The 25,757-nt window shown below is 38.7% G+C and overlaps 2 protein-coding genes and 1 long non-coding RNA gene across 3 annotated transcripts; 1 reads left to right on the plus strand and 2 right to left on the minus strand.

The window, feature by feature from the left end:
- Positions 1–5,350: 5,350 nt before the first annotated feature.
- Positions 5,351–6,341, plus strand: LOC108992517. Its single transcript, XR_001996343.1, has 4 exons — positions 5,351–5,492; positions 5,574–5,636; positions 5,729–5,813; positions 6,285–6,341. It is a non-coding gene; the product is annotated as an uncharacterized LOC108992517 (long non-coding RNA).
- An 8,171-nt stretch (positions 6,342–14,512) lies between these two features.
- On the minus strand, positions 14,513–14,995 carry LOC118348910 (uncharacterized mitochondrial protein AtMg00810-like). Its single transcript, XM_035691481.1, has one exon. It carries the CDS (start codon positions 14,993–14,995, stop codon positions 14,513–14,515), a length of 483 nt encoding a protein of 160 aa, XP_035547374.1.
- A 2,622-nt stretch (positions 14,996–17,617) lies between these two features.
- LOC118348911 lies at positions 17,618–20,264 on the minus strand. Its single transcript, XM_035691482.1, has 2 exons — positions 19,687–20,264; positions 17,618–18,656 (listed from the first exon to the last, which is right to left on the minus strand). Exons 1-2 carry the CDS (start codon positions 20,262–20,264, stop codon positions 17,618–17,620), a joined length of 1,617 nt encoding a protein of 538 aa, XP_035547375.1.
- Between the last annotated feature and the right edge of the window lie 5,493 nt (positions 20,265–25,757).

A 25,757-nucleotide genomic window follows, 5' to 3' on the forward strand; every position in this document is an offset into this window, starting at 1 on the left:
TGATTTTGTGCTAGGTGTGACATTTCCTACCCGACCTTTCTTTGAAGAACATGAGTTCTTGACACACTTGAAAGGATAAGGTAAGTTGTTGACTAGAATGCATGCTAAGTGGAAAGACTGTATTGAGAAGTTTCCTCATGTAATCAAATACACACATGGTGAGAAAAATTTTGTGGTAAATGCATTAGCAAGAAGATATGTCTTTATCTTTATTTTAAATGCAAAGTTATTGAGCTTTGAATATGATAAGAAATTGCATACTAATGACAATGACTTTGCTAGTATGTATAGAACATGTGAGAAAGCATCGTTTGGTAAGTTCTATAAACTAGATTGGTACTTGTTTAGAGAGAATAGAGTTTGTGTGCCTACTAGTTTTATGCGTAAGTTGCTTGTGTGTGATAGATATGGTGGTTCGTTAGGTAACTTTGGTGTAAGGAAGACATTTGATGTGTTGCATGAATGTTTGTGAGAGTATCATTTGACATTCATTGATGTGTTGCATGACGTTTGTGGAAGTATCATTTGTCATTCATTAACGTGTTGCATGAACGTTTGTGGAAGTATCATTTGTCATTCATTAACGTGTTGCATAAACATTTGTGGGAGTATTAATTGTCATTCATTGAGTTCGCATATAATTGGAGTGACCATTTTGGTGTAAGGAAAGCTTTAGGTGTGTTTCATGAGTGTTTGTAGGAGTATCATTTGTCATTCATTGAATCGTTACATGGACGTTTGCTGGAGTGTCATTTGCCCTTATTAGAGTGTGCATATAATAAAACCTTGCATACTACTATTTCTTAATCTTTGCTTGAAATTGTGTATGGTTTTAATCATCTTACTCCTTTAGCTTTGATGCTTTTGCTTGTTGATGACAAGAGTAACTTGGATGGACCTTTTCAAATTCTTGAAAAAATTAATGAAAATGCATATTAAGTGGATCTTTCAGGTCAGTATCATGTTTCCGCTATTTTCAATGTTACTAACCTTTTTTCCTTTGATGCAGGTGGAGATTCAAGGTCGAATCCTTTTGAGGAGAGGGTGAATGATGGGAACCAAGATCGACCTAGTCTTAAAGATCCTTTGCAAGTTCTAGATGAGCCAATTACAAGGTCAAGAGCTAAGAAGATCAAGGAAGTAATGCAAGGATTGGTGAGAACCACTTGGAATGAGTCTAGCAAGAGCCTAACATTCATGATGGACTTGAAGGATGGAGATCCAGTTTTGATTCAAGCTATGAAAGAGGACAACAACATGACTTAAAGTAGGGGTGGGCAGCGGGGGCGGGGGCGGGATGAGGGCCCGCCCGCCCACATTAAAATGTTATGTAAGGAAAACACAGAATCGAGACGCCGGGATGATGACAACACGGTCACACATCCCAACGAAGTGCCAGTGTGTGTACATGCAACGGTGTACAACAACAACGCAGCGGATTAGTCAACTAAGTACCAGAATTTAAATACAAGTAAACATCAGTAAAGATTTAAAAGCAGTTATACAGTCATCCAAAATAAAGTTAACACATGTCCCAAAAATACAAAGGGTAAAATAAAATAACAATAAATAGTGATCCCAGATCACTCCTCGGGCGGAGCCGTCTCCTCAGGCTCACCCTCCTCCTCCTCATCTGCATCAAAATCTGCGTTACCACAGAATGGTACCGCAGGTAAGTATAACCCAAAATAATCTCAGGAATAAAATGCATTTAATACAACTAACATGCATGCATATGAAGAAATATATATTTTTCTCAAAATATCATTTTTCCCGAAAATGATAATTTTCCAACACACGCCAAAAATCTCATTTGGCCCAAAAATACTCCGTAAAACATTTTCCCAGAAAATGAATTACACAAAATCCAACACACGCTATTTTCCCAGAAAATAGTCTATTTTTAGTGTATGCACCATGATCTCCCCTATGGGTCATCCGCACACCCTGGCTTTGTAGCGATGCCCACTTACGCGCCCAACACGTTCGTGGGTACATCCACTACACAACGAGCGATGCCCAGTTCCGCGCCCAGCGCGTACATGGCCAGACATCCTCTAGTCCCCGCCAGCAGAAGGACCACGGAGTCGGCACGAATCTCTCGTCCGATCCCATTGTCGCCCAGCGACAATCCAGGGGACGTTACTCAGTTTATTCCGCTCCCGAGTAACCAGAGGAGCTCCACCGAGATAATGCCCCATCTCGGCTTGGGGTTCGTGATACACACGCACCCAACAAATCATTCACATGAAAACCCAGTTTTCATAAACACATGAACATGAATGCAATACACGAAAACCCAGTTTTCCTTTACAAACATGAACATGCATGAAATGCACATGAACCAACCAATCCAAATCCATCAATAACCAATAACCAATAACCAATAACCAATCCAATCCAATCAAACCAACTCCAATCACAAATCCATCCGACCCCCGTACTCCTCGGACTCAGTCCGGCATGCCAAAAATACAGTGAAATGCGTTAGTGCAAAAATACATTAAATTCACAAGAATACTTTGGAGAAATACTTACAGCGCTATAAGATAATTTCCGGAGGATCACGAAGCTGAAAAAGGCGACGTCTGAGCAACACCACAGTGTAAAATACACTGTGGCCGTGGGTCACAAATACCCACTTTTCAACGAAGACAAACAAAGACCCCAAAATGATAGGGTAGGGCCTAGAGAGGTCGGTGAAGCCAATGGTGGTGGTGGTTTGCCGTGGATGACGGCGCAAATGGTGGTTTAAGGACAAAAACGCCGAAATCGGAGATGGACTTGGTGGGGCTTCACCGGTAACGGATCGGAGCCGGGGTTGGGTCCAAAGGGTTGCCAAGAGGTCGGGGATGAAGTGGTAGGAAGATGGTGGCCAATGGCGGCGCGACGGCGGCGCAACGGCGGAAAGAGTGCCGCGGCTTCGTGGGCTTCGTGGGGGCTAACGGTGGCACGAACGGCGGTGATATTGGTGGGGTAGGACGGCCGGCAGCTGAGGAATGCAAGGGACCGGGCAGTGTCGACCACCGCCGACGGACGGCGGCGGGCTGGGGTGGAGGACGAAGTCGCACGGGGAGAGAGAGAGAGAGTCCGTGCGCGGGAGAAGAAATAAGCCGAAGGAAAATAAGGGAAAAAGAGAAAAAGGAAGGAAAAGAAAAGGAGAGGAAAGAAAAAGAGGGGAAAAGAAATGAGGTCCAATCCTCATAACTTGGGTCACGAAAATGATCCAACGGAAACGATTTTAAAACCACAAATTAAATAAAATAATTTAAACGTAATGGTAAAGTCAAATTGAAATAATTAAATCTCACAGTAATTAATTTAAATATTAAAAGCAATTTAAATGCACAACATTAAATAAATATTAAGAAAGCACATAAAAATAATTTTCACCAAATTAACAAATTAAAATCATAGAAATAAACTCACTAAAAATCCAACCAATTTTAAAATAAGAGGATAAATTTTTGAATAAATAATAAAAATCCTTCAGTAAAAATTACACTAAAATACGGGGTGTTACAAAAAAAAAATTATTTATATATATTAAATAAATATATTGTATATAGATATACACAATTTATAAAAGACTTAAAATTATATTCAAGTCATTGGATTGTTTTGGCCTCCTAGGCCAATCTTTATATAGGAGACCAAGGCAATACAATAGTCATCCTTAAGCAATGTGGGACTTAGTAGTAAGTCCCACATTGCTTAAGGATGACTATTGTATTGCCTTGGTCTCCTATATAAAGATTGGCCTAGGAGGCTAAATCAATCCAAAATCTAACTCTAATGAGTTTAAATTTTTTTATATTTATAAATTTTAATTTATTATTTAAATTATATTATAATTTTGCTCTAAAAAAATATTTTTTTGGTCTAAAAAAATATTTCTAGACCAAAAAAAATTTTTTTTTAATATAATGGCGGGGGGCGGGGCGGATGGGGGTTTTTCCCCTACCCCCCGGCACCGGGGCGGCGGGCGGGGAGAAAATCCCCAACCCCGCATGGTGCGGGGCGGGGTGCGGGGAAGGGCACCCCCTGCCCCGCACCATGCGGGTAGCAGGCCTAACTTAAAGGCATTGGCACTTGAAGGATTTCAACTTGTTTAATTCATTTCAAGGAATTATGTTATTAGTTTACAATAATTGGGTTTATTATGAGAAAAATTTATGGGGGGTGCCTATTCAAGGGCATGTTGGGAAAGTTCTTATTTTGTTGAATTAGGATTTTTGGGAATGCATTGTATTTTGGCCAAGGGCTTATTTGGAAAGTTATTTTTTAGGAACTAGGATTTCAAGAAGTAGTGTAGCCGCGTTACTATAGCATTAATGTAGCCGCCACACAATTCATCCAAGGGCATTTTGGGTAAAATGGACCTTGTTTTGGCATAGGATTAATTGGGTTTAGGTATTTAAATACTTGTAGCTGTCCAATACAAGGCTTAGACAATATTGACTTTTCATTGTGAGTTGAGTTTACTCCTCTTGTTCTTGATTGAACTTTTGAATTTATCAAAGGTAAATCACAACCTTTGTAACGTTCTTACTTTTAACCTGGGTTCTTGAGACAGGTTCTTCAACGGGTCTAGATTTTAATATAATCTAGGTTTTTTAAAAGAGTTCTCGACGTGTCTAGATTCTCCATCTATTGACTTGATTTTGGCTTTCTTGGGTGAGTTTTCAAATTGATTGTGGGTTCAAGAGATTCTATTTCCACAGGTTCATATCACCGGTAAGTCTCTCAAGCCTCCATCACCCTTTCTTTCACTCTCTGTCTCTAATATTCTTTTTTATTTCCTCATAAAACCTAACTGTTGCATCTCAACCAACAACATTGGGGTTTCTATTTTCTATTTGTCTTAGCGTGTTTGCTTTGCCCTTATGCTTCTTCTTCTACATTGTTTTGGTTAATGGCTTTTTGTTGTTTCATTGATTTCTAGCTTGGAAGTTGATAAAGGTTGATGATGTCAACGTTTTGTTTTAGGGTTCAAACCTACCTATTGTTGGCTCATGCTGCTTTTTTGTATTCGTTTATGCTCTTTATTTATTTATTTTTTTCTCTAATTACTTGAAGTTGAGTTTTAGACTACAAATGGGCCTCTTTTTTTTTTTGTTGGTATTGGGACTAACACTTTGGTTTTAGGTTGTAATGGTTGTAACTTTAGTTCACATTTGTGTATTATGTATACAGCTTACAACAACTTTTAAGTATCTGATAAAGCCTCTGGTATATGCTGGTTTTTGTGAATCGTTGTATATTGTGAGCGTAAGTTTTGTACTGCTGTTAGTAGCCAGTACTAGAAGATCTTACCATGATAGCAGAGATAAAAAAATATATTCTCACATGGTTTGTTTCAGTTTCTATATATTATTATGAAATTTAGGAGTTATCTTCCCACAAGATAGCAGAGATTTCTCATGCCTTACATTCGCCGGATAATCCATATCTATTTGCTCCCAAACGCTGTTCATCACCCATTCGTACAGGTAAACCCTTTTTCGCACTTTGGTTCTCTGTTGGATCTTATGCATCTCACCCTCATGTATTTTCTCTCTCGCACTCAATAGCCCCATCACTACGTCGTGCACCTTCATCTTCAAGAGACCTCGCAATTTGATCTTTGCTCACTAGTCAGTCCCTCTGAATATCAAATCTTCTCTTCTTTTCATTTGTATTCACAATTTTATTTTATTTTTTCCTAACACGTTTCTGTCCATTGTAGTTGATCCAGTCGCCAAGGGAATTATTTCCATTTCTGGACAGCGTTGCTATGCTCTCTTCTTCCATCGAACACCACATGGCATTAGGTATAAGATCTTGATATAAACTTTCTTAGTCACCTGTTGATGTGTGTAAGATGAATGAAATGTGATTTGCTGTTTTTTGCTCTGGAAATAAATAGTAGCGAGTCTTTTTGGGTGCTAATTAAAATTTAGAAGTGTTGGACATTTTTGTGGAGTTGTGAACAGAGAAAAGTTTGAGGTATATTGTTGTTTTGGTTGGGTTGTTGGTGGTTACTTTGAGTTATGGGCTGTTGAAGTGGGGTTGATATATTGATTATTTGAGTTTGACGTTGGTTTTGGTGGATGTATAGGTCAATATTTAAATTGAATATGGTATTCTGGATTGAAGTGTGGAATGTCTGGTTTGTTATTGTGGCTATTTGAGTTGAGTCAAATTTGCTTAAATATGGTTTGGAATTTGGGTTTTAATTTTAGATCGAAATTTTGTTGTTGGTCATTAACACTGAGTGTATATATTTTACTTTTTATGAATAGGTGATGAGACTAATAGAGGTCGAATTCAAGGCATAGATAATCCGTTGTAGGAGTCAGGTAAGCGGCATTCCTATGCTAGGCTTTACACGGACTGCTTAGACTGAGGTTGACTTTCTAAAAATTTTGCATGTTTTGTTATGAAATGAGAACTTGGGAAAAATAGCCTCGATCGTTTATTTGCATTACTCATTAAATCAATACGAAAAGAGAAAATGTTTCTGGCATGCACTGTGTAGGCATGAGCTATATTTTGTCATGTTGTCTTTGAAAAGTGAAAAAGAGTAATATTGAAAATCTAAAAATTTGTGCATTGATTAGAAAGATGCTTTGACTTTAGTTTTCAATATGTGAGAATGATCTGAATATGTTTCCATACTCTGTTTTGTTTTGATATGGTATTTGAAAACCTTTGGCATGGTTTAATAACTTTGTATTTGACTTTATCTCTACTCTGCTCTGTTATGCTCTGCTCTGCTCTGTTTGGGTTGGTACCAACTTCTGTCTCTGAGTGCACCCACTTTGAAAAAAAAGTAGTTTTATGTGGTCTTTTCAGTGTGCACACTCGGGGCTCCAAGAAGGATAAAAGAAAATTTTCACTCCTGTCTTTGCCTAGTTTGGCCACCAGTGGGATAGCACAAGCCTACCACGAGGGTGAAACATGGTCTCTGCTCTGTGAGATACTCTGTTTTAATGTGATGATGACACTTAGGTTATGTTATGCCAAAGTACTTTGAGTTTTATGTGTCTTAAAACCATCGCTCTGTTACATTTGAAAACATGTTTTGTTCTGCATGATAACTCTGGAAAATATTTTGTTCTGTATACTGTACTTTGTAAATGCTCACATTTGCATGCTAGTATATGTCTCATGCTTACTGAGTTGTTGATAACTCATCCCTTATCTGTATAATATTTTTCAGATATTTTGGATACTTCTGCAGAAGTCCAGGAATATGAAGCATGGGTAAGACTATACTAGTATAGTGGATTAAATACAGAAAGAGTACCTTGGTGATTGGAGAGCTTTATTAAGTAGTTTTGTTTTGCTATGTTGATTGAGAAATTTGGATGGTTGATATTTTTTTTTATGCTTGGTATTCTAGTTAGTTATTTTGGGAATAATTATTTTCAGTTTTGCTGCGTACAACCGGCATGCGCAAACGGGATGCAACCGGCTGTATGTGGCAAAACTTATGTGGAAGAAAGGAGGTCTTGCAAATAAGAAACTCACACATATTTCAACCATGAAAACACAGGTAGAAAGAGAAAAAAAAAAAAACAAAAAGGCTAGAACGGAGGTCCTGCAAGTAAGAAACCCACGCATATTTCCACCATGGAAACATGGGTAGATACCTTCTCTAAAGTATTTTTTGCGTTTTCCAGCTTTTCTTTATCCCTTTTATTTTTCTTTTAAGCCATCATGTGTTGCTTCTTGTATCCTGAAGGACCTCAACTCTAGTTCTGAGATCCTCACACTAGGACTCATAGCCATAAAGTTCAATTTTGAAAACCCGTTGACTCATTTTCCATGAACCCAAAACCCACTTTCCTTTTTATCGGAAGAGAAGAGGCAAACGTAAAATTAAGGATTCATGGAGACTAGATCTGAATGGAAAAGAGAAGGGATTGGCCTGAGAGGAGATGATGACAGTGGCTTTGTGGAGACCATGTCTGGAGTGGAGAAGACAAAAGGAAGGGTTGGCTTCGTGGAAAAGACATGCGCATGAGAATTAGAATGAAACGGTGTGTTTCATCTCCACGTGGGCAACGGTTCCCCAACGGTTCCCAAGGGTGGTTGCATACAACATTTTTTAATTATTTTTAAAAGAGTAATTCTACATACAACCGTGAAGTGCGTAACCGCCGCGTAGTCGCTTTGAAAAAGAGTGGGGTCCACAATTAAAAAATTAATTTTTTTCATATAGGTCCCATGTTTTATTCATTTTTTTCAAAGCGATTACGCAGCGGTTACGCAATTCACAGTTGTAAGTATTTTTTCTCTTTTTGAAATAATGAGATCTATGTGTTATTAAGAAATTGGAGTCTACATATATATCGTGAGATATTGTTTTTTAAGTGACAAGAAGTAACTCTCTGACCCTTGCGGGACCTGGGCGTTACAGGTTAGGTAACTGTTCAAATGGAATTTCTATTAGGGACAAAAATTTTCATCCCAATATATGCCTTTCGAACATAAAATGTTAAGTTCGAACGGATAACGACATCCGTCATCATTTTGTTCCAAAAACAATCCGTTCCAAAAATAAAAATTTGTTGCACTACGGTTGATGGGGAGATTGATTGATCATGATTGCTCAAAACATCCATTAATGTGACAAAATCTCACAATAGGAATTAAGATGTTCACCAAGTTTAATTATCTCAAGTCAGCAATTAGAGATCTCTAATCTCGAGTCATTTAGAATCTTGGATAAGGTAGATGGATAAAAATCACTTTCCAACAAAAGAAAGCACTAACAAACTTTTGAGAATTTGTGAAGGAGCTTGATGTTCCGAGCACCGAGATATCGAGCTTCCAAATATATACACAAAATAGAACAATCTTTCTTTAAAAACAAAAAAGATTCCGGGGTTTTGTGATGATTCTAAAGTTTAAAGAAATTCATTCAATAAATTTCTGACATGCTGTTACAATAACTGTTGCAAATCTTTCAATGTTATTTCTATCTTTTGGCGGGTGATCACACAATAATAGCATGCACCTTCATTCATTAGTATCTTCTATGATAGAAGGTTCTCAACAGATTCTGCTTTTTGGTGTGGAGGTATTTTGTAGGGCTGTACAGAAGCCGACAGCACCGGCCGCCACCGACGCGAACCGACCGGCCGCGTCAGGAACCGGCCGGAACCAGTGGAGAACCGGTCGGCGTGCAGTGAAAATTTCAAGAAACCGATGTTCAGCGGTTCGGTCTCGGTTTGAAGCTGGACCGGACCGCTGAACCGACCGATATAATAAAATCTTTTTTTTTTTAATATACCCTTATCAAAACGGCGTCGTTCCACTTTAGTTTAAGTTGAACGGCGCCGTTTTAGTTAATAAGTACTGCAAATGATACTGGAAACGACGCCGTTTGGCATTAAACCAAACGTCGTCGTTTTATTAAGGACGTAAGAACAAAATAATAAGTCTGAAACGACGCCGTTCCACTTAAACTTAAGTGAAACGGCGTCGTTTCGTTAAGAGTTCTTCTTCTCCCCCGATCTTCTTCTTCCCTGAACCCTCCTTTGTAACCCTCTCACTCTCTCTCTTCACTCTCTCTCTCTCCTATGTAATTCTCTCTCATAATTATCTCTCTCTCTCCTATGCATCTATCCCTCTCTCATTCTCTCTCATAATTATCTCACTAGAACCGCCAAAGAACCGACGCCGACCGAGAACCGGCAGAGAACTGCCTCGATCGGTGTCCTCCTCGCCATCGACCGGTTACGGTCAGCACCTCATCCATTTTTCCAGCTGTCGGTCGGCGTCGGTTTTGCCCAAAAACCGCGCCGACGACGTCGGTTTTCACCCCTAGTATTTTGTGGAAAAAGCCCCATAATTGATGGGACAAAACTATTTCTGACCAGAATCACTCGCGGGTTGCTCGTCGAAGATAATTTGCCACAAAAAGTAGCATTTCCCACAACCACTTCTTGTGGCATTAGTAGTTTTCTGGCAGGATAACACACGGGATGTAATACGTATAGCCGTTTGGATTTGGTTGTGAATCGGGGGAAAAGAAGTCTAATTTCGGCGATATGTAATGTGAGAAATAGTTATGGCAAATATAATTGTGCAATTATAGTTCCCACAAACAGCGATTTGTGAGGAAAGAAAGTTATTTGCCAATAGAATGGTCACGCAATTGAGAAAAATAGAATGGTCTTTGTTCTCAAAATTATTTTTTTTTACCAATATTCTTCAATTAATCTGGTCCTTATTGCACGATCTCCTTATTCTCTCTTTAAAGTTCCTGAAAAGGAGGTGTTTTCCTGAGTTAGCTAGATGTTCTGAGCATAACTGGGTGCAAGAAACTCTTATCTCTTAAACCACAAAACCTATGTTATGAAACTGGAAGGAAAAAAGCAAGAGGAGAGAGAATGGTTCACCTGCACAAACCACATACCTATGTCATGAAACTCTATCTCGTAGTTAGTTTACTTACCGTCATTATATTATTGGAGAAATTGACTTGAAATTGTCACGGCCCAACGCCACAACACCGTGGGGAAACAAGACCCAGCAGAAGCAGTTAGGGGGCTGCCTGTTTAGAGATCTACGAAGATAAAGGTTGAAGCTTTAGGGTTCAGTGGGAAAAAGACTTGAGTGGCAGAATGCGAAAATGAAATGGAGAAGAAGATTCGGGACTTGGGATTATGTCTTCGGCAAGATCCTCAAACGACGTAGCTTCAGCAAGCCTTAAGCACTAAACGACGGCACTTGATTGATTGAGGGAAACGGCGTACTTTAAGTATTAGTGGGGCTCAGTTGTAATACGCTTCGTTTAGTATAAAACGGTGTGTTTGGGGTATTAATTCTAGAACCTGTTATACCAGGGACTTTTATGTAATTTCCTTTTGAGCCTATCACGCCTGGATGAATCTTGTGATTCATCCTAGAGCATTTTTATCTAGTAGCTGTTTGTCTTTTATGGAGGATTGGTACCTAGAATACCCCAAATCTTATGAACATTTGAGGTATTTCCATCAGTATTCTTCATCTCCTTTACTGTTCCTGTTACTATCATTTTACATGCAATCTGGGAAATCAAGGGAATCCTTACAGAAGCCTTCCACGTTTAAGTTCCCACCGTAAGACTCCTCATCCTCAAGCCACCGTAAGTCTGCACGGTGACCCACGATACCCAGTCACTCTTGCCAAGAAACAGCCCCTCCCTCCACCGTAAATAGCCACCGAAAGTCCTCTGTTTTAACCACCTGAAAACAGAGCAGTCCCACAAGACCCCCACTGCCGTGAACGGTGAATATGCTCTACTTCCACAGAAATTCTAGTCAAAAGAGGCTTTTACCTCTCTCTACTGGTATCTAATGCAAGCTAAGCACAGGCATGAATTATCAAGCAATGTTGTCTTCACAAGTACCATTATAAGTCAATGGATATAATCAGAAGGAAATGCAGGGATCTTTTTTTGGGTGAAATACAGGGATCTTTACAATATTATCGAAGTAAAGAATCCTGGGCAAGCTAGGAAAAGAGACAGAATCTACCATCCCATGACCCCACTTCGACGGCACGGAAAAACCAGGTCTGATCTAGAAGTCAAAAGGCAAAAGAAAGATCCTGATCATAGACAAAATCATCAATTGTCCGTTCAATGGGCATTCAAAAAAGAACAAGTTCGATGCTGTCAAACGTGGAGCGGCGGCTGATTTCATAAACGACGAGGGCGCCGACAGCGTCATCGTAGTAAGCGGAGGTGACAGCGCAGAAGCATTCCTTGCCGGAAATGTCCCAAGTTTGGGCCTTGAACTCCTTGCCGTCAATTTCCACGGCAATCTGAGAAGGAATGGCGGTGAGAAACGGAGGGTATGGACATATAATTCTCAATTCCCATAAAATTCTCATTTGCCAGTTTGTATCGGTTTCTATTTTGAGTGGTGATATCCGTACGACGGGTTTTACGTTTTTTTTACAACTTGCTGATATATACTTGCCATATCATTTTGTTTTTTTTTTTTTTTTTGTTTTTTTTTTTTCGGGGTTTGTATATCGTGCCACTCCACTGCCATTGTCATCAACCACGACAGCCCATCAACACTAGTCAGACCACCACCACATTGTTGTCTTGTATTGTGCTTCTAATCTCAAAAAAGGCTGTTGTTGTACGTTGTACTATTGCTACAGTCATCGACGCCGGTCGTCTTACTACACCACCACCACTATCATCTTTCCACGAGCCACCTTTAAAATGTAAGTGATGTGTGAGACTGGATATCTAATGTGCTCATTTTCTTGACTTCTATATCTTGAAGGTGTCCACATAAGACAAACTCTCTGATACCTTAAAATGTAAGTGATGTGATGTAGTTATATACCACATCAACTTTTAGATTTTTATAATAGCATGATAGTATTGAGAATAATAGAAACAAATTATTAAAACACATCAAATTTTAGATTTTTTGTTTTAGTCTTTCAAACAATGTAATGATGAAACAAACCAATAATATACCATATTTGGAAAACATGCAAAAATGCATATATCAATAGCTACCACTTGCTTGCTCTAGAAAAGAAACCTGCATCATGCTTCTAAATAAATGCTTGATGATAATGACCTCAAATTTCAAGTCATTTAAATTGCTAGTGGTCCAACATATAGATATTTATGCCAAAATGAGAGTGTAAATATATTTACCTTCATTTAGAGAGTAGCCGAGGACATGGCCATGGTTTATTGCTATTTTACATGATTTTTCTGATCTATCTTAATAACACTATCACATAAAATGGAAGTTGTCATTTGCCATGATTTAGTTAGAGTAAGTGTTGAAATGTTGAATATTGGTTACTTATATTTAGCACTGTTCATCCGGGCCGAATCTAGTCCAGAACCCAGAAAATCGGATTCCAGTTTCAGGTCCGGCCCGAATCAAAATGGATCTGGAATCCGGATTGCAAAACCCGGACCAACACGGTCCGGGTACTGGTTAGGTACTCGGGTACCGGGTTTAAACCACATACTTGGGTCTATTTAAAAAAAAAAAAACCCGGTTTGATTGGCCCCCCCACCCCCGACTCACTTCTCTATCTCTCTTTCTCTCTAGTCTCTCGCTCTCTCTCTCGCTACGCTGTGCAAAAGCAAAAACCCTAGGTCCCTAGCCGCTGCCATCATGACACCGTCGCTTCATGTCCTTCGCCATCGCCGCATCTTTGTAGCCGTCGACCTTTGCCTTTAGGTCGTTGTTCCAGTACTCTCTCTCTCTCTCCTTGTAACTATGTTTCTGTGTGTGAGTACAAGATCATTGGGTGTGTGAACTATTTACCGTTGAAATGGGTCATGCGGTGGTGGATGGATGCTTTGACCATCTGTTTGCTGGTGGCCATGTGGTTTTTGGAATGTTTGGAAACTTGTTTGTTTTTTTAATCTATATTGGGTATCGACTTGTTTATGAATTTGTAAATTCTCTATTTTAATGAATCTGTTTGGTTGTTGGGAAAGTTGAAGGAAAAAATCTAAATTTGTTTACTTTGTCCTTTTCACTCTCTGTATACTCATCCATGCCCTGTTTGAGTCCAGGAGAAATTTCCATAAACTCCACAATTTGAGTCCACAGTTTGCAGTCGTGTTGACACCTCTGTACTTATATTGAAGTCCTGAATTGCTAGTTATTATTGATCAAGTCAAAATTTTTAGATGTTGATTATCATGTACTTAAATTGAAGTGTACAAATGTTGTTCATTAGTTCTTTATTATGCATGTTAAAATATTGAACTCGCAATATTTTCAATTTCAGTTTTTAGTATATATGTTATATGTGTATATATTAAACAATGGCATATGTTATATTCTCCTTAAGTATTAATACATTTATATTAATGACTTTGATGTCCTTGTACAAGGGGATAAGATAAAACTAAATGGTGTTTGTTCTTTTGGCTAGATTGATTTGCTTTCCATAAGAAAATGGAAGCAAATGTTGAAAATAATGAGGCCAATATTTTGGACAAGAATGAAAGGAAGGTAGAAATACTCATATTGAAGAACCAAAGGTTGAGATGTATTTTTTATCGGAAGAATGAGAGGATTTGATGAAACCACCACCCATTTGAAGTGGTGAGTACTTTCCGTTTATATTGATTTACATATTGCATGAAATAATTACATATCAATTACAATTAATATTGAATGCAAAGAAATGGAAAATAGATACAAAAGAATCTCTTAGAATTAAGGGTCAACTATGTCATATATGTCAAGCCTTAGATTAAGGCAAAGTATCATCAACATCCCCTGCAAGCTGAGCGTTGGATTTGAACAAATGTGAAGCTTGGATTGAAAAATTCAAAAAGTGGACGAGGAATACTTTTGGTGAAGATGTTAGCAGCCTATAGGTGAGAGGGGACATATTGAGTCCAGAGTTTGCTAGCGACAACAAGTTCCCGAAGGAAATGGTAGTTTAATTCAACATGCTTCACCCGCTTGTGAGAAATGGGATTGGAGCTCAAAAAAATGGCACTTTTATTATCGCATAGAATAAGAGGTCACTGTAGAATTGAAACTTGTAGATCATGAAGAAGGTGCATAAGCCAAAGAAGTTCAAATGTAGTATGCGCAAGGGCACGATACTCAGATTCATAGCTGGAACGGGATACAGTAGGTTGCTTCTTGGCACTCCAAGAAACCAAATTGTTGTCAAGATAAATAGAGTAACTAGAAGTAGAACGACGAGTGTCGGGACAGCATGCCCAGTCAGCATCAGAATAAGCAACTAGAGCACCAAGAGTTGCAAAGGAGCGAAAAGTGAGGCCAAAATGGAGGGTGCCCTTGACATAGCGAAGAATATGCTTAATAGCAAGAAAATGGTATGCAGTTGAAGCATGCAGAAATTGGCTAACATAGTTGACAGTATGGAAAATGTCTGGGCACGTGATGGTCAAATATTGGAGGGCATCGACGAGAGATTTGTAGGGAGTGGGATCAGAGAACAAAGGACCATCAGCAGACAAATATTGGGAAACAACCATGGGGGTGTGAGCTGGTTTGCTGTCAAGTAACTAAGCCTGAGTGAGAATATCCCGTGCATACTTCATCTAACTAATGAAGAGACCATCTACAGTGGATGAAGCTTCAAGGCCAAGAAAATAACTATGGGAACCCAAATCCTTAGTGGCAAACTCAGAATTGAGCTTGCAAATTAACTTGTTAAGAAGAGATAAGTTGTTGCCAGTAACAATAATGTCATCAACATAAAGAAGCAAATGGATAATGTCAGGTTGCTTATGAAAAACAAATAGAGAGGTGTCAACATGACTGCAAGAGAATCCAAGTTGAACAAGAAAAGAGCTGACGCGCTAAAACCAGGCATGAGGAGCTCGCTTTAGACCATAGAGAGTTTTCTTCAACTGACAGACATGATTAGGGAAATGAGGATCAATGTAACCAGGAGGCTGCTCCATATAAACATTTTTAGTGAAAGCACCATTGAGGAACACATTCTTAATGTCAAGTTGGTAGCCTTGATAACAGGACTAAATGTGTCAGTGTAGTCAAGACCAAGTGCCTGTGTATAGCCCTTGGCAACAAGGCCGACTTTGAGACACTCAATGGATCCATCTGGTAGATATTTTGTCTGGAACACCCATTTGGAGCCCACAATATTGGAGTTTGCAGGTCGAGGGACCAAAATCCAGGTGTGATTGTTTTGCAAGGCTTGAACTTCTTCATCCATGGTGGCAAGCCAAACAGGGTTCTTAGCAGCAGATTTGAATCCTTTAGGCTTAGTAAAGGCAACAAGAGCAGACATAAGTCCAGATGAGCTCAAGACATTGAGGTTTGCCGGATGGCGAGTTTTAAAAATACTGGCTTTAGCTTGTGTGATCATAGGATGAGAACCCAATGGAAATGCAGGAGCAGGAGCCTGAGGAGCAGTGCATTGCTCAGTAGGGAGCGGGCTAGAAGCCGGTGACGGCGAGGAAGGACCTACAAAAGAATCAGTAGCATGCAAAGACTCATCCATTGGGTCAATACAAATAGCACATGGGGTAGATCTAGATTGGGTAATGTGTGGAGAATGGGGATTAGAAGAAAAGGAAGGGGGGGTTTGTAGGAAGAAGATGAGGTTCCAGAAAGTTGGAAAATTGTAGAGATGAAATGGGTTGAGTTTGTGAGGTATCAATGAAAGGGAAATGAGTTTCATCAAACTAGGCATGTCTGGTAATATATAGCCGAGAGGTGATGGGATCAAGGCAACGAAACCATTTGTGAGAGGGACTGTAACTCAGAAAAATGCAGGGAATACTGCAAGAAGAAACTTTGTTAGGCATATAATCGCGCAAACAAAGATAAACATGACAACCAAAGGAATGTGAATTTTCATAATTCGGAGAGGAACCATATAAAAGTTCAAATGGTGACTTACCTCCAAGAATTAAGGGTCAGCTATGGCATATATGTCAAGCCTTAGATTAAGGCAAAATATCCTCAACAAAGAAGAAGTAAGGGAATACTATACAAAGTATGCTAAAGAAGTCAGTTTTGGTGCGGAGCAAAACATTTGGAGTGGTGTTTTGAGGTTGTATACATAATAGATGTATAACAAATCAGTGGATGTTGCATTTTGACAGAGTTTATTTTGAGATTGTACATACAGTAGCAAAATGATGGTGTAAATTGTATGCCAAATGTCTTGGTTGGAATAGTGGACTAGAATCACTATTAGCAAAACATATAAATTGTATTTTGAAATTGTAATTTTGTATGATATTTTGGATGTACTAGTAGAATGGTGGACTACAGTTATTGATTTTGATTTTGGGTGTTATTATTATGGGGACAATAAGCATAGAGCCCTATATCTAGTAGTAATCCTCTTATATTGTTCCTGCACACAGAGATGGCATGGTAGTAGTTTTGGTTGAAGGATTTTCTGAGTCAGAATGCTTCTCGTTATTGGTCTTGTCAACTGAAATTGAGATAAATCCTGCAAAGAGTACAAATTTAGACCATACTTTATTAGAAATTGAGGTTTATATTATATGATATTTTGATAAATGGCATAAGGACAAAAAAATCATTTTGTCTTAGAAAAGTAGATACCTTCCAAGATCCAACTTTTAAATTTCCGAACCCACAATAAAAAAGATCCAAGAGAATTCATGAGAGTGTGCAATCATAAATTTCTTTTTTTATCAGTAAAGGGAAACCAATGTAAATGCAGTAGCTCCTCCCTTTTTAAGATATATGGCCAACAAGAAATCCATCAGCAACGACAGCAATAACAAGATTGATGGGGATAGTTTTCCCAAAGCAATTCAAGGCTTTCTCATCAAGGACTAGGAGTAGTGCTCCTGCATTGTCCGAAAAAATCAATGATCCGTAAACCGACCGCTAGCATTAAAAAGAAAATGTTATCTACCACAACATAAAAAAAAATGGGTTTGATAGCTGCCTTCAACAACCATTAATTTACTAGGGATTCTTTTCTAATGAGTATACATAGTTTTGTTTAATTTACTGCATGTAAAACTAGGGGCAAATTCGATTTCCTTGCATTGAACGTTGTGATACCTTGAGTTTTTTTTTAATGGAACTGATCTTATTAGAAAAATAAAAACAGAGTACTAATACAATGAGGAATAACCTCTAAATCAATACACTCCTCCGATAATAGGAGTGGCATTCCTGGCTAACTCATGAGCAACAAAATTTATTCCCCTAGTAACATTCCTAACAGACCACTTGTCAAATTTCTGTAACATGCATTTAACATCTCGAGTGATCATTCCATCTGAAGACCATTTCTCTGCTGGGCTATTTACAGCTTTAACAATAGAGAGGGCATCACCTTCAAAGACTACTTGTCGTAATTCCAAATTAACACATAAGCTGGTAGCTTTAAGAACTGCTACTGCCTCTCCTAGTTGAGCGTCTAGAAAAAGCCCTCTTGATGATCTGAGTGAAGCAATAACTTTACCTTCACAGTCCCTAATAATCACTCCTACTCCCACCTTGCACTTAATCTTATCAATGGCCGCATCCAAGTTGACCTTGAATGTATTTGGAGGTGGGGCTTCCCATGTCTGAATCATTGCTGAATTGTTAGCTTTTCGGATTGGAGGCTGCTTCACAAAGTTTTTGTAATCATCCAATGCATTAAGGGACTGATCACATATGGTAATGGGAGAAATAAACTTCCCTTCAAAAACAAAATAGTTCCTTCTTTTCCATACATGATAGGCAGTAATTGCAATTTCTTCTAGGACCTCAGCTGGCTTTGAAGAGAAGAACTGGGTTAAGAGCTGCTGAAAAGTAGACCCCTCCATACCACACTTCTGTAGTCTCCTTGAGCATGATCCCCATACATCCTTTGCAGCTCTACAACTCCATAATGTATGGATAGCAGTCTCAGGTTCAGCCAAGCAAATGGGACAGTATGGAGATTCCACTACCTTCCTTTTGTACATATTTTGTTCTGTTGGAATGGATTCAAGGCCGGCTCTCCAGAGAAATTTTTTGATAGCATTTGACACTTTGATTTTCCAAATCTTAGTCCATAAATCTGCATATCTACTAGAGATCGATGACTGACCCCTTCTTCTGTCCACTAGTTCACCTTGAAGATGATATGTACTCTTCACAGAGAACTTTCCATCCTCAGTACACCTCCATGTCAGTTTATCTGGGTTGCTACACACACTGATAGGGATTCAGGAGATAATTTGGAACTCAACTTCTATAAAAATATCCTTCAGTAATTCCAAATTCCACTGCTTTGAGCTAGGATCAATTAGCTCATTGACCTTTTGTAATGGACCCAAACCGACTACTTTGAGAGAGTCACTCTCCAAGAATATGAGAAGAAGAGAGGATAATAGAAAAGAGAGAAGAATTGAGTTGCTGAATATATTTTTCGGGGTGGAGCTTTTCCCTCCAACCATCTTTATTTATACTAAGTATTCGTATGAAACGACTGTGTTTAATAATGTCCCTTACACTTTTAGTAAGTAAGAAATGACTGCTTACAATCAATAAGAATGAAAAGTGCTAAACGACAACGTTCTATTAATCAAACCCAATACGACATTGTACCAATTATTATTCTTCAAATACAACTAACAACTAACACATTCCTTTTCCGTCTGCAACACACATAAGCACCCTCATCCACGAACACCTTGCCCACTGCCATAAATGCTACACAGGCTGCAACCTTTCCACTCTAGCACCTTGCCCATAACACACCCTCCCACTTTAAAACACCTTGCCCACAAGGTGGGAAAATTGTTGCCGAAGCTTCCAATAAGGTTCCCAGGTGGAGTCTTCCACTCCTGCACCTTCCCATTGGATGAGGACTTCTACCACAGCTCTGTTATACCTCTTTACACTCTAGCGCTCCAAAATTTTCTTAGGTTGAGGCCTTAACTCACCTTGCAAGTCAACTGGAGGTAGGGAAGAGAAGGGTGTGAGCTGGTCTCCAATTTTTTTCTTCAACACAGAAACATGAAAAATAGGGTGCAAGAGAGAATCTGAGGGCAAACATAATCGATATGCCACTTTGCCAATTCTGTGAGTAATTTGAAATGGCCCAAAATAGCGAGATGAAAGCTTAAGATTCCTCCTATCTGCCACAGATTGCTACCTATAGGGTTGAAGTTTAAGATAAACCCAATCCCCCACTGAGAATTCTCTGTCAATCATGCGCTTGTCATAATAATACCTCATTCGATCTTGAGCAAGAGATAAATTGGACTTAAGTGTTGCCAAAATTTGCTCTCGAGTTTGCAACAATTGGTCCACAGACTGATTTGCAGTTAAACCAGGAATATAGGCTTGAAGCCTAATTGGAGGAGTCCCATAAACAGCTTCGAAGGGAGTCATCTTTGTGGAAGTATGAAAGGTGGAATTATACCACCACTCAGCTAAAGAAAGCCAATCTGTCCATAACCTTGGTTTATCACCAGAAAGGGACCTCAGAAAGTGTTCAAGGCACTTGTTGACAGCTTCTGTTTGGCCATCACTTTGAGGGTGATAGGTTGAAGAGTAAGAAAGATTAACCCCTTGCAATCTGAAAAGTTCCTTCCAAAATGAACTGGTAAATGTTGAACCACGATCAGAAACAATGGTTTTAGGTAAACCATGCAGTTTAAAAACATTGTTGAAGAATAGTAAAGCCGCTTGAGCAGCTGTGAATGGATGTTTTAAGGACATAAAATGAGCATATTTTGACAATCTGTCCACCACAACCATAATGACAAAACAACCCTTAGAAATGGGCAAACCCTCAACAAAATCCATTGAGTGGTCAGTCCATATTTGCTCAGGAATAGGTAAGGGCTGTAAGAACCCAGCTGGAATGAGATTTTGGATCTTATTTCTTTGGCAAGTTTCACATTCACGAATAAATTGTTTGACATCATGCTTGAGACCAGGCCAATAAAAATCCAATCTAGCTCTGTGCAAACATTTGTGAAAAAGCAGCAAGACTAGAGTGCAAGTAATTCAAAATCTGTTGCTTCAATGGAAGAGAGTCAGGCACATAAATTCTGTCTTTTTTAAACAAAATGCCATGTCTTAGCTTGAATGAAGAATTAGAAGTAGGATCAAACTGCAATGCAGTAATTAGGTTGTGTACATTCTGATCTGCATCATAAGCTGCTTTCAACTCTGAGAGCCATGTTGGTGTAGGGAATGATAAGGCTGCCAACTCTCCAAGCTCATCAACCTGATCCCTACGAGACAAGGCATCAGCCACCTTGTTCTCCACACCTTGCTTATACTCAATAGTAAACTCATAACCAAGGAGCTTAGAAAGCCATCTTTGCTGAGCAACAGTGCCAATCTTCTGCTCAAGCAAATATTTAAGGCTATGGTGATCAGTTTTGATCACAAAAGCACTTCCTAAAAGATATGGCCTCCACTTCTTAACAGCTAGCACTAAGGCTAGAAATTCTTTTTCATAAGTGGAAAGAGTTAAAATTTTCCCTTTCAAGGCTTGACTGAAAAAGGCTAAGGGTCTTTGGTCTTGCATCAAAACTGCTCCTACACCAGTTGCACAAGCATCACATTCAATGACAAGTGCTTTGGTGAAGTCAGGCAAAGCAAGAACAGGAGGGCTAGTGATAGCAAGTTTCAACTCATTAAAAGACTTAGTAGCCGAATCTGTCCACACAAAAGCATCCTTTTTTAGCAAAGAAGTCAAAGGGGCAGCAATCTCACCATAGCCTCTAATAAATTTCCTATAGTAACTTGTCAAACCTAAAATACCCCTTAATGACTTTAGGTTTTTAGGTATTGGCCAAGTAACCATAGACTCCAACTTTTTTGGATCTGCCCTCACTCCTTCCTTTGAAATCAAATGGCCCAAATATTCAATTTCCTGACATGCCCTCACTCCAACCTTTCCCATAACACCTTTGCATCCTCTTCTAATATTTTCACTGGAGATTGAATCCTAAAAGAAGTTGGAGTTGGAACCCATTTGTCTTTCCATATATTCACTAAACAACCATTTCCTATTTTTCGTATAAGACCTTCAGTTAATAAGTTCCTTGCTGCCATTATATTTTTCCAGATGAATGAAGCATTGGTGCCAAGTTTGGCCTTAAGGAAATCAGATTGTGGGAAGTATTTTGATTTGAGAACCTGTGAAGCCAAAAAATTAGGTCTTTGTAGTATTCTTCATCCATGTTTAGTTAATAGAGCTAATTTGAAGTTTTAAAATCTTGGAATCCCAGGCCCCCATCAGTTTTAGCTTTCGGGGGCCTGTGATACCTTGAATTGGACATTCACAATGCCTACCTTCTTTAGAAATAAATGTGTGGGGGCATCTGATAGAAATTTGTGAGCCTTGAACATATTAATTTACATATCTTAGAACATCCCCATTCAATTCCTCATAAAATTTCCTATAATGTAACTAAAAAGTACATTCCCTAAAACTTTTCTCTAAATTTTACTTATCTTTCAAAAACCTTCTACATCACATTCCCCATCCCTATCTCTATTCTATTAAATAATATTTCTCTATTATTTCTTTATTATTTTTTTCTCTCACTTCCATTTACAATCTTAACTACTAACTATTTTATCTTATTATCTTCATTCTTTTCAAATTTCACATTTTACTAAATACCTATACGACTTTGACTACCGAATACAATATTATTTTTCAAACCAAAATCCGTATTATAAAAGTAGTAATTTTTTTTAATATGTGCCTTTTTTAACGGTAATATTTTGAACGCTTACCTCAAACGGTAACATCTTGAAGTCCTGCCTCCAATGGTAATATTTTTTATCTTTTCTCAAATGATAACTTTTTTTGTCTTCTCTCAAACGGTAACATTTTTTGTCCTATATGTAACGGTAATTTTTTCCTCTATAAATACGCATTTTGCTTGTATTCACATTCTCACAAACTCAAGTCTCATTTCATTTGAAGAACCAAAATTAAACAGTCTCCCCTAATATCTCACTCTCTTCATCAAATGGCTCGTACATTCTTTCGCAAATTACTCACATACTTATCCTCTGAAGATGAGTTTGATGTTGTTCTTAATGACGAGGCCGATGGATAGTCATCGAGGCATTGTGCCAATCACCAACGTCGTAAGTTTACTCGGCGTGATCATATTCAAGGGCAGAAGTGCCTATTTCGCGTTTATTTCACAGAAAATCCAGTATATCCCTCGAATCTATTTCCATGGAGAGTTTGGATGAGCCGCCCCTATTTCTTCTTATTCTAAATGAGGTTGAGTCTTACGAGCCATACTTCGTCTAGACAATAGATAATGCCGGAAGACTCAATTTATCTTTTATGCAAAAGATAACCGCAGCACTTAGAATGCTGGCATATGGGGTTACTGGAGATTTTATGGATGAATACATAAGTATTGGTGAAAGCACCGCAATGGAGAGCCTTAAAAAATTCTCTGAGACAATAGTAAGTGTTTTTTCAAATGAATATTTGCGGTCTCCAAATGCCAATGATATTGCTCGATTGCTTGCAGTTGGTGAACAACGGGGATTCCCAGGAATGCTGGGAAGCATTGACTGTATGCATTGGAAGTGAAAAAATTGTCCCGCAGCTTGGAAAGGTATGTACTCCGGCCACATTCGTGAACCAACTATTATTTTAGAAGCAGTTGTTTCATATGATCTCTGGATATGGCATGCATTTTTTGGTATGCCCGGTTCACATAACGACATTAATGTACTAGAGAGATCTTCTATTTTCACGGAACTTGCCTAAGGGCGTGCTACTCCAGTCAATTACATATTCAATGGCAACCACTACGAGATGGGGTATTACCTTGCGGATGGTGTTTATCCCAAGTGGTGAACTTTTGTCAAGACAATTCCATCACCACAAGGGAATAAGAAAATTTTTTTTGTGAAAGCACAAGAATCTGCAAGAAAAGATGTCAAGTGTGTATTCGAGGTATTTCAACAATTATTTGCAATCATTCGTGGACCTTACTGAATGTTCAAAGTCAAGGAACTAACAAATATAATGAAGGCATGTGTTATTCTACATAATATGATCATTGAAGACGAGCGTGATGATAGTGAGGAATCGAACATTGAGTATGATCAACTTGATGATGAAGTCCCCCAATTCTCGAGCAATCATACAACTGAGCTTATGGACTTCATCCAATGTCATCATAATATTAGAGACACCTCGGCACATTATCAGCTCCAAACAAATCTAATTGAACATTAGTGGCAAAAATATTCCCAACAGTAGACATGTCGAATAATTGATTGGTATTTCCTTCATGTGATAGTGACTATATTTGATTTCTCTGTTTTAATTCGTATTTCTTTTATGTTAGTAGTGATTATATTTGAGGTAATCTATAATAGTTTCTAAAATTGCAATAGGCAATTTTCTTGTTTCAAAATATCAATAAATAAAGAAATAAATTGTCTTAATATTGTCATCTATCATTTTTTGAAACAAAAAAGGAATAAATAAATAATTTTTTTTACATAAAACAATCAATCCAAATGTCCTGCATCATTGCATCTCGCCATGATGTCCCTCTGCAGTTGTTCAAAATATAACCGTTGCATTCCTAGCATGGCACTCACATCCATCATCATAATGCGCTGATCCACTTCTTTCTTAGCGAGCTCTACTTTCTCTGCCTCCAACCTCAGTCTTTTGTCCTCTTGACGGATTTCATTTAACTCTTTTTCCTTCTCATTTTCCATCTTCTCAGCCTCCAACCTCAGTCTTTCATCCTCAAGACGGATGAAATTTAGCTATTTCTCCTTGTCATACTTCATTTTTTCGGCCTTGAGACAAAAATATTATTTCTCCTGAGCACGTGACTCCTCCAAAAGCGTATACTTCAGCTTGTTGAGCCCAACAATCTCCTGTGCTGACGAGGCTTTGGCCTTTCGTTTTCCTTTCTCAGCCTTCCTTCCCATTGGTCGGTCCAATTCGACCACTTCATTATCTACCACTTTATCCGCCTCTAGATCAAAAACTGAATCTACTGTAACGCCCGAACATCGAGTCGGGGTCGGGGATGGGGACATCATCTTCCTTCACTTTGGATCTGGATTTGTGGAACGCCAAATCCATTTAGGTTGGTCCTTTAACAGGTGCCAACAATGGTCGAACTGGAAGAAGGATTTCCCTACCGATGCGTACATAACCTTCGCCTTGTCAAACTTGCATGTAAACAAAAAAGTTTATGTTAAACCAATGTATAAAAAAATTAAATATTCATAAAACAATTAAGAGTATGGATATTCTACCTTGTCTTGCTCGGTCATGCCACTTTGATTCAACCCTTCAACTTGCGCTAGTTTCGCACAAAATTTGTTTTTGGCCTTTAGAATAACCGACCACTGATGTATTAAAGACTTGATGGTCCGATCATTTGTAGTTTCTTTAAATTGTTGGAAGTATTCATAATTGTTTTCCCAAAGTTGAGAGTGTTTTTGGTCTGTTCCCTGGACGGCATCAAGGCTACAATTAAGCTATGCAGAAACAAGTAACTTGTCTTCCTCGGGGGTGAAGTTCGCACCCCTGACTGATTTCCTAACGCCGATAAGATCGTTATGGGGTAGGGGTGGAGAGTCATCAACAGTCATAGAAGAGTTTCCACTTTGCCCACCGTATGTGGGGTCTAGTTGAGGATCTTCACTGAGGAGGTTGGTGAAATACATATGTCTAGGGTCTTGTGAATCCATCTCTAAAAATGCATTGAAATGTTAGACACTTAAGTATGAAGTTTGGGGTTTTTCCAAGAGCCGGCTCAGGAACTAAATGGTGACATCTACGAAATTTGGTCACCCTTTCATGGTCGCAACAACCGGTTGCCACTACTTGTTGGCCGTCCGAGTTATCTAGCCATTGAGGAAATGACCATAAATTTCTTGTATCCCCACCAGGCTTTGTCATCATTATAGCCGAAGGTGTTTAATTTACACATAATTTTTTTATCACAACATAACTTTCTCAAACAATGACATGGCAAAAAAGCAATCGAACAGAACTGACCAATTCACATATTCACACAAAACAACAACCAAACAACAATGCAAATCACAATAATACTAAATAAGAGCATTCCCATTAGGTTCCTTCATATTGAATTTATAAATAAATGAGACTTAGAATGGTGGAAATATTGACAACATGCGTAAGCAATGAGCCATTCAACCACCAATAACCCCACAAATTCCATAACCACTTCATCCACCAAATTCTCCTCAAAACCAATAACCCCACAAATTTCATAACAAAAAACTCCACCAAATTCTTCTCAA

This window comes from Juglans regia, chromosome 7 (assembly GCF_001411555.2).
Source record: "Juglans regia cultivar Chandler chromosome 7, Walnut 2.0, whole genome shotgun sequence".
Taxonomy (NCBI): Eukaryota; Viridiplantae; Streptophyta; class Magnoliopsida; order Fagales; family Juglandaceae; genus Juglans; species Juglans regia.

What these genes read in the sequence shown, in the direction of transcription:
- LOC118348911 (XM_035691482.1), bottom strand. Translation starts at nt 20,264, where the DNA reads ATGGATTTTGTTGAGGGTTTGCCCATTTCTAAGGGTTGTTTTGTCATT. An exon ending in CTTGCTCAAGATCGAATGAG is followed by an intron (nt 18,657 to 19,686) that starts GTATTATTATGA and finishes CAGTGTGTGTAG; the next exon opens with CAACCCAGATAAACTGACAT.
- LOC118348910 (XM_035691481.1), bottom strand. Translation starts at nt 14,995, where the DNA reads ATGGTTGTTTCCCAATATTTGTCTGCTGATGGTCCTTTGTTCTCTGAT.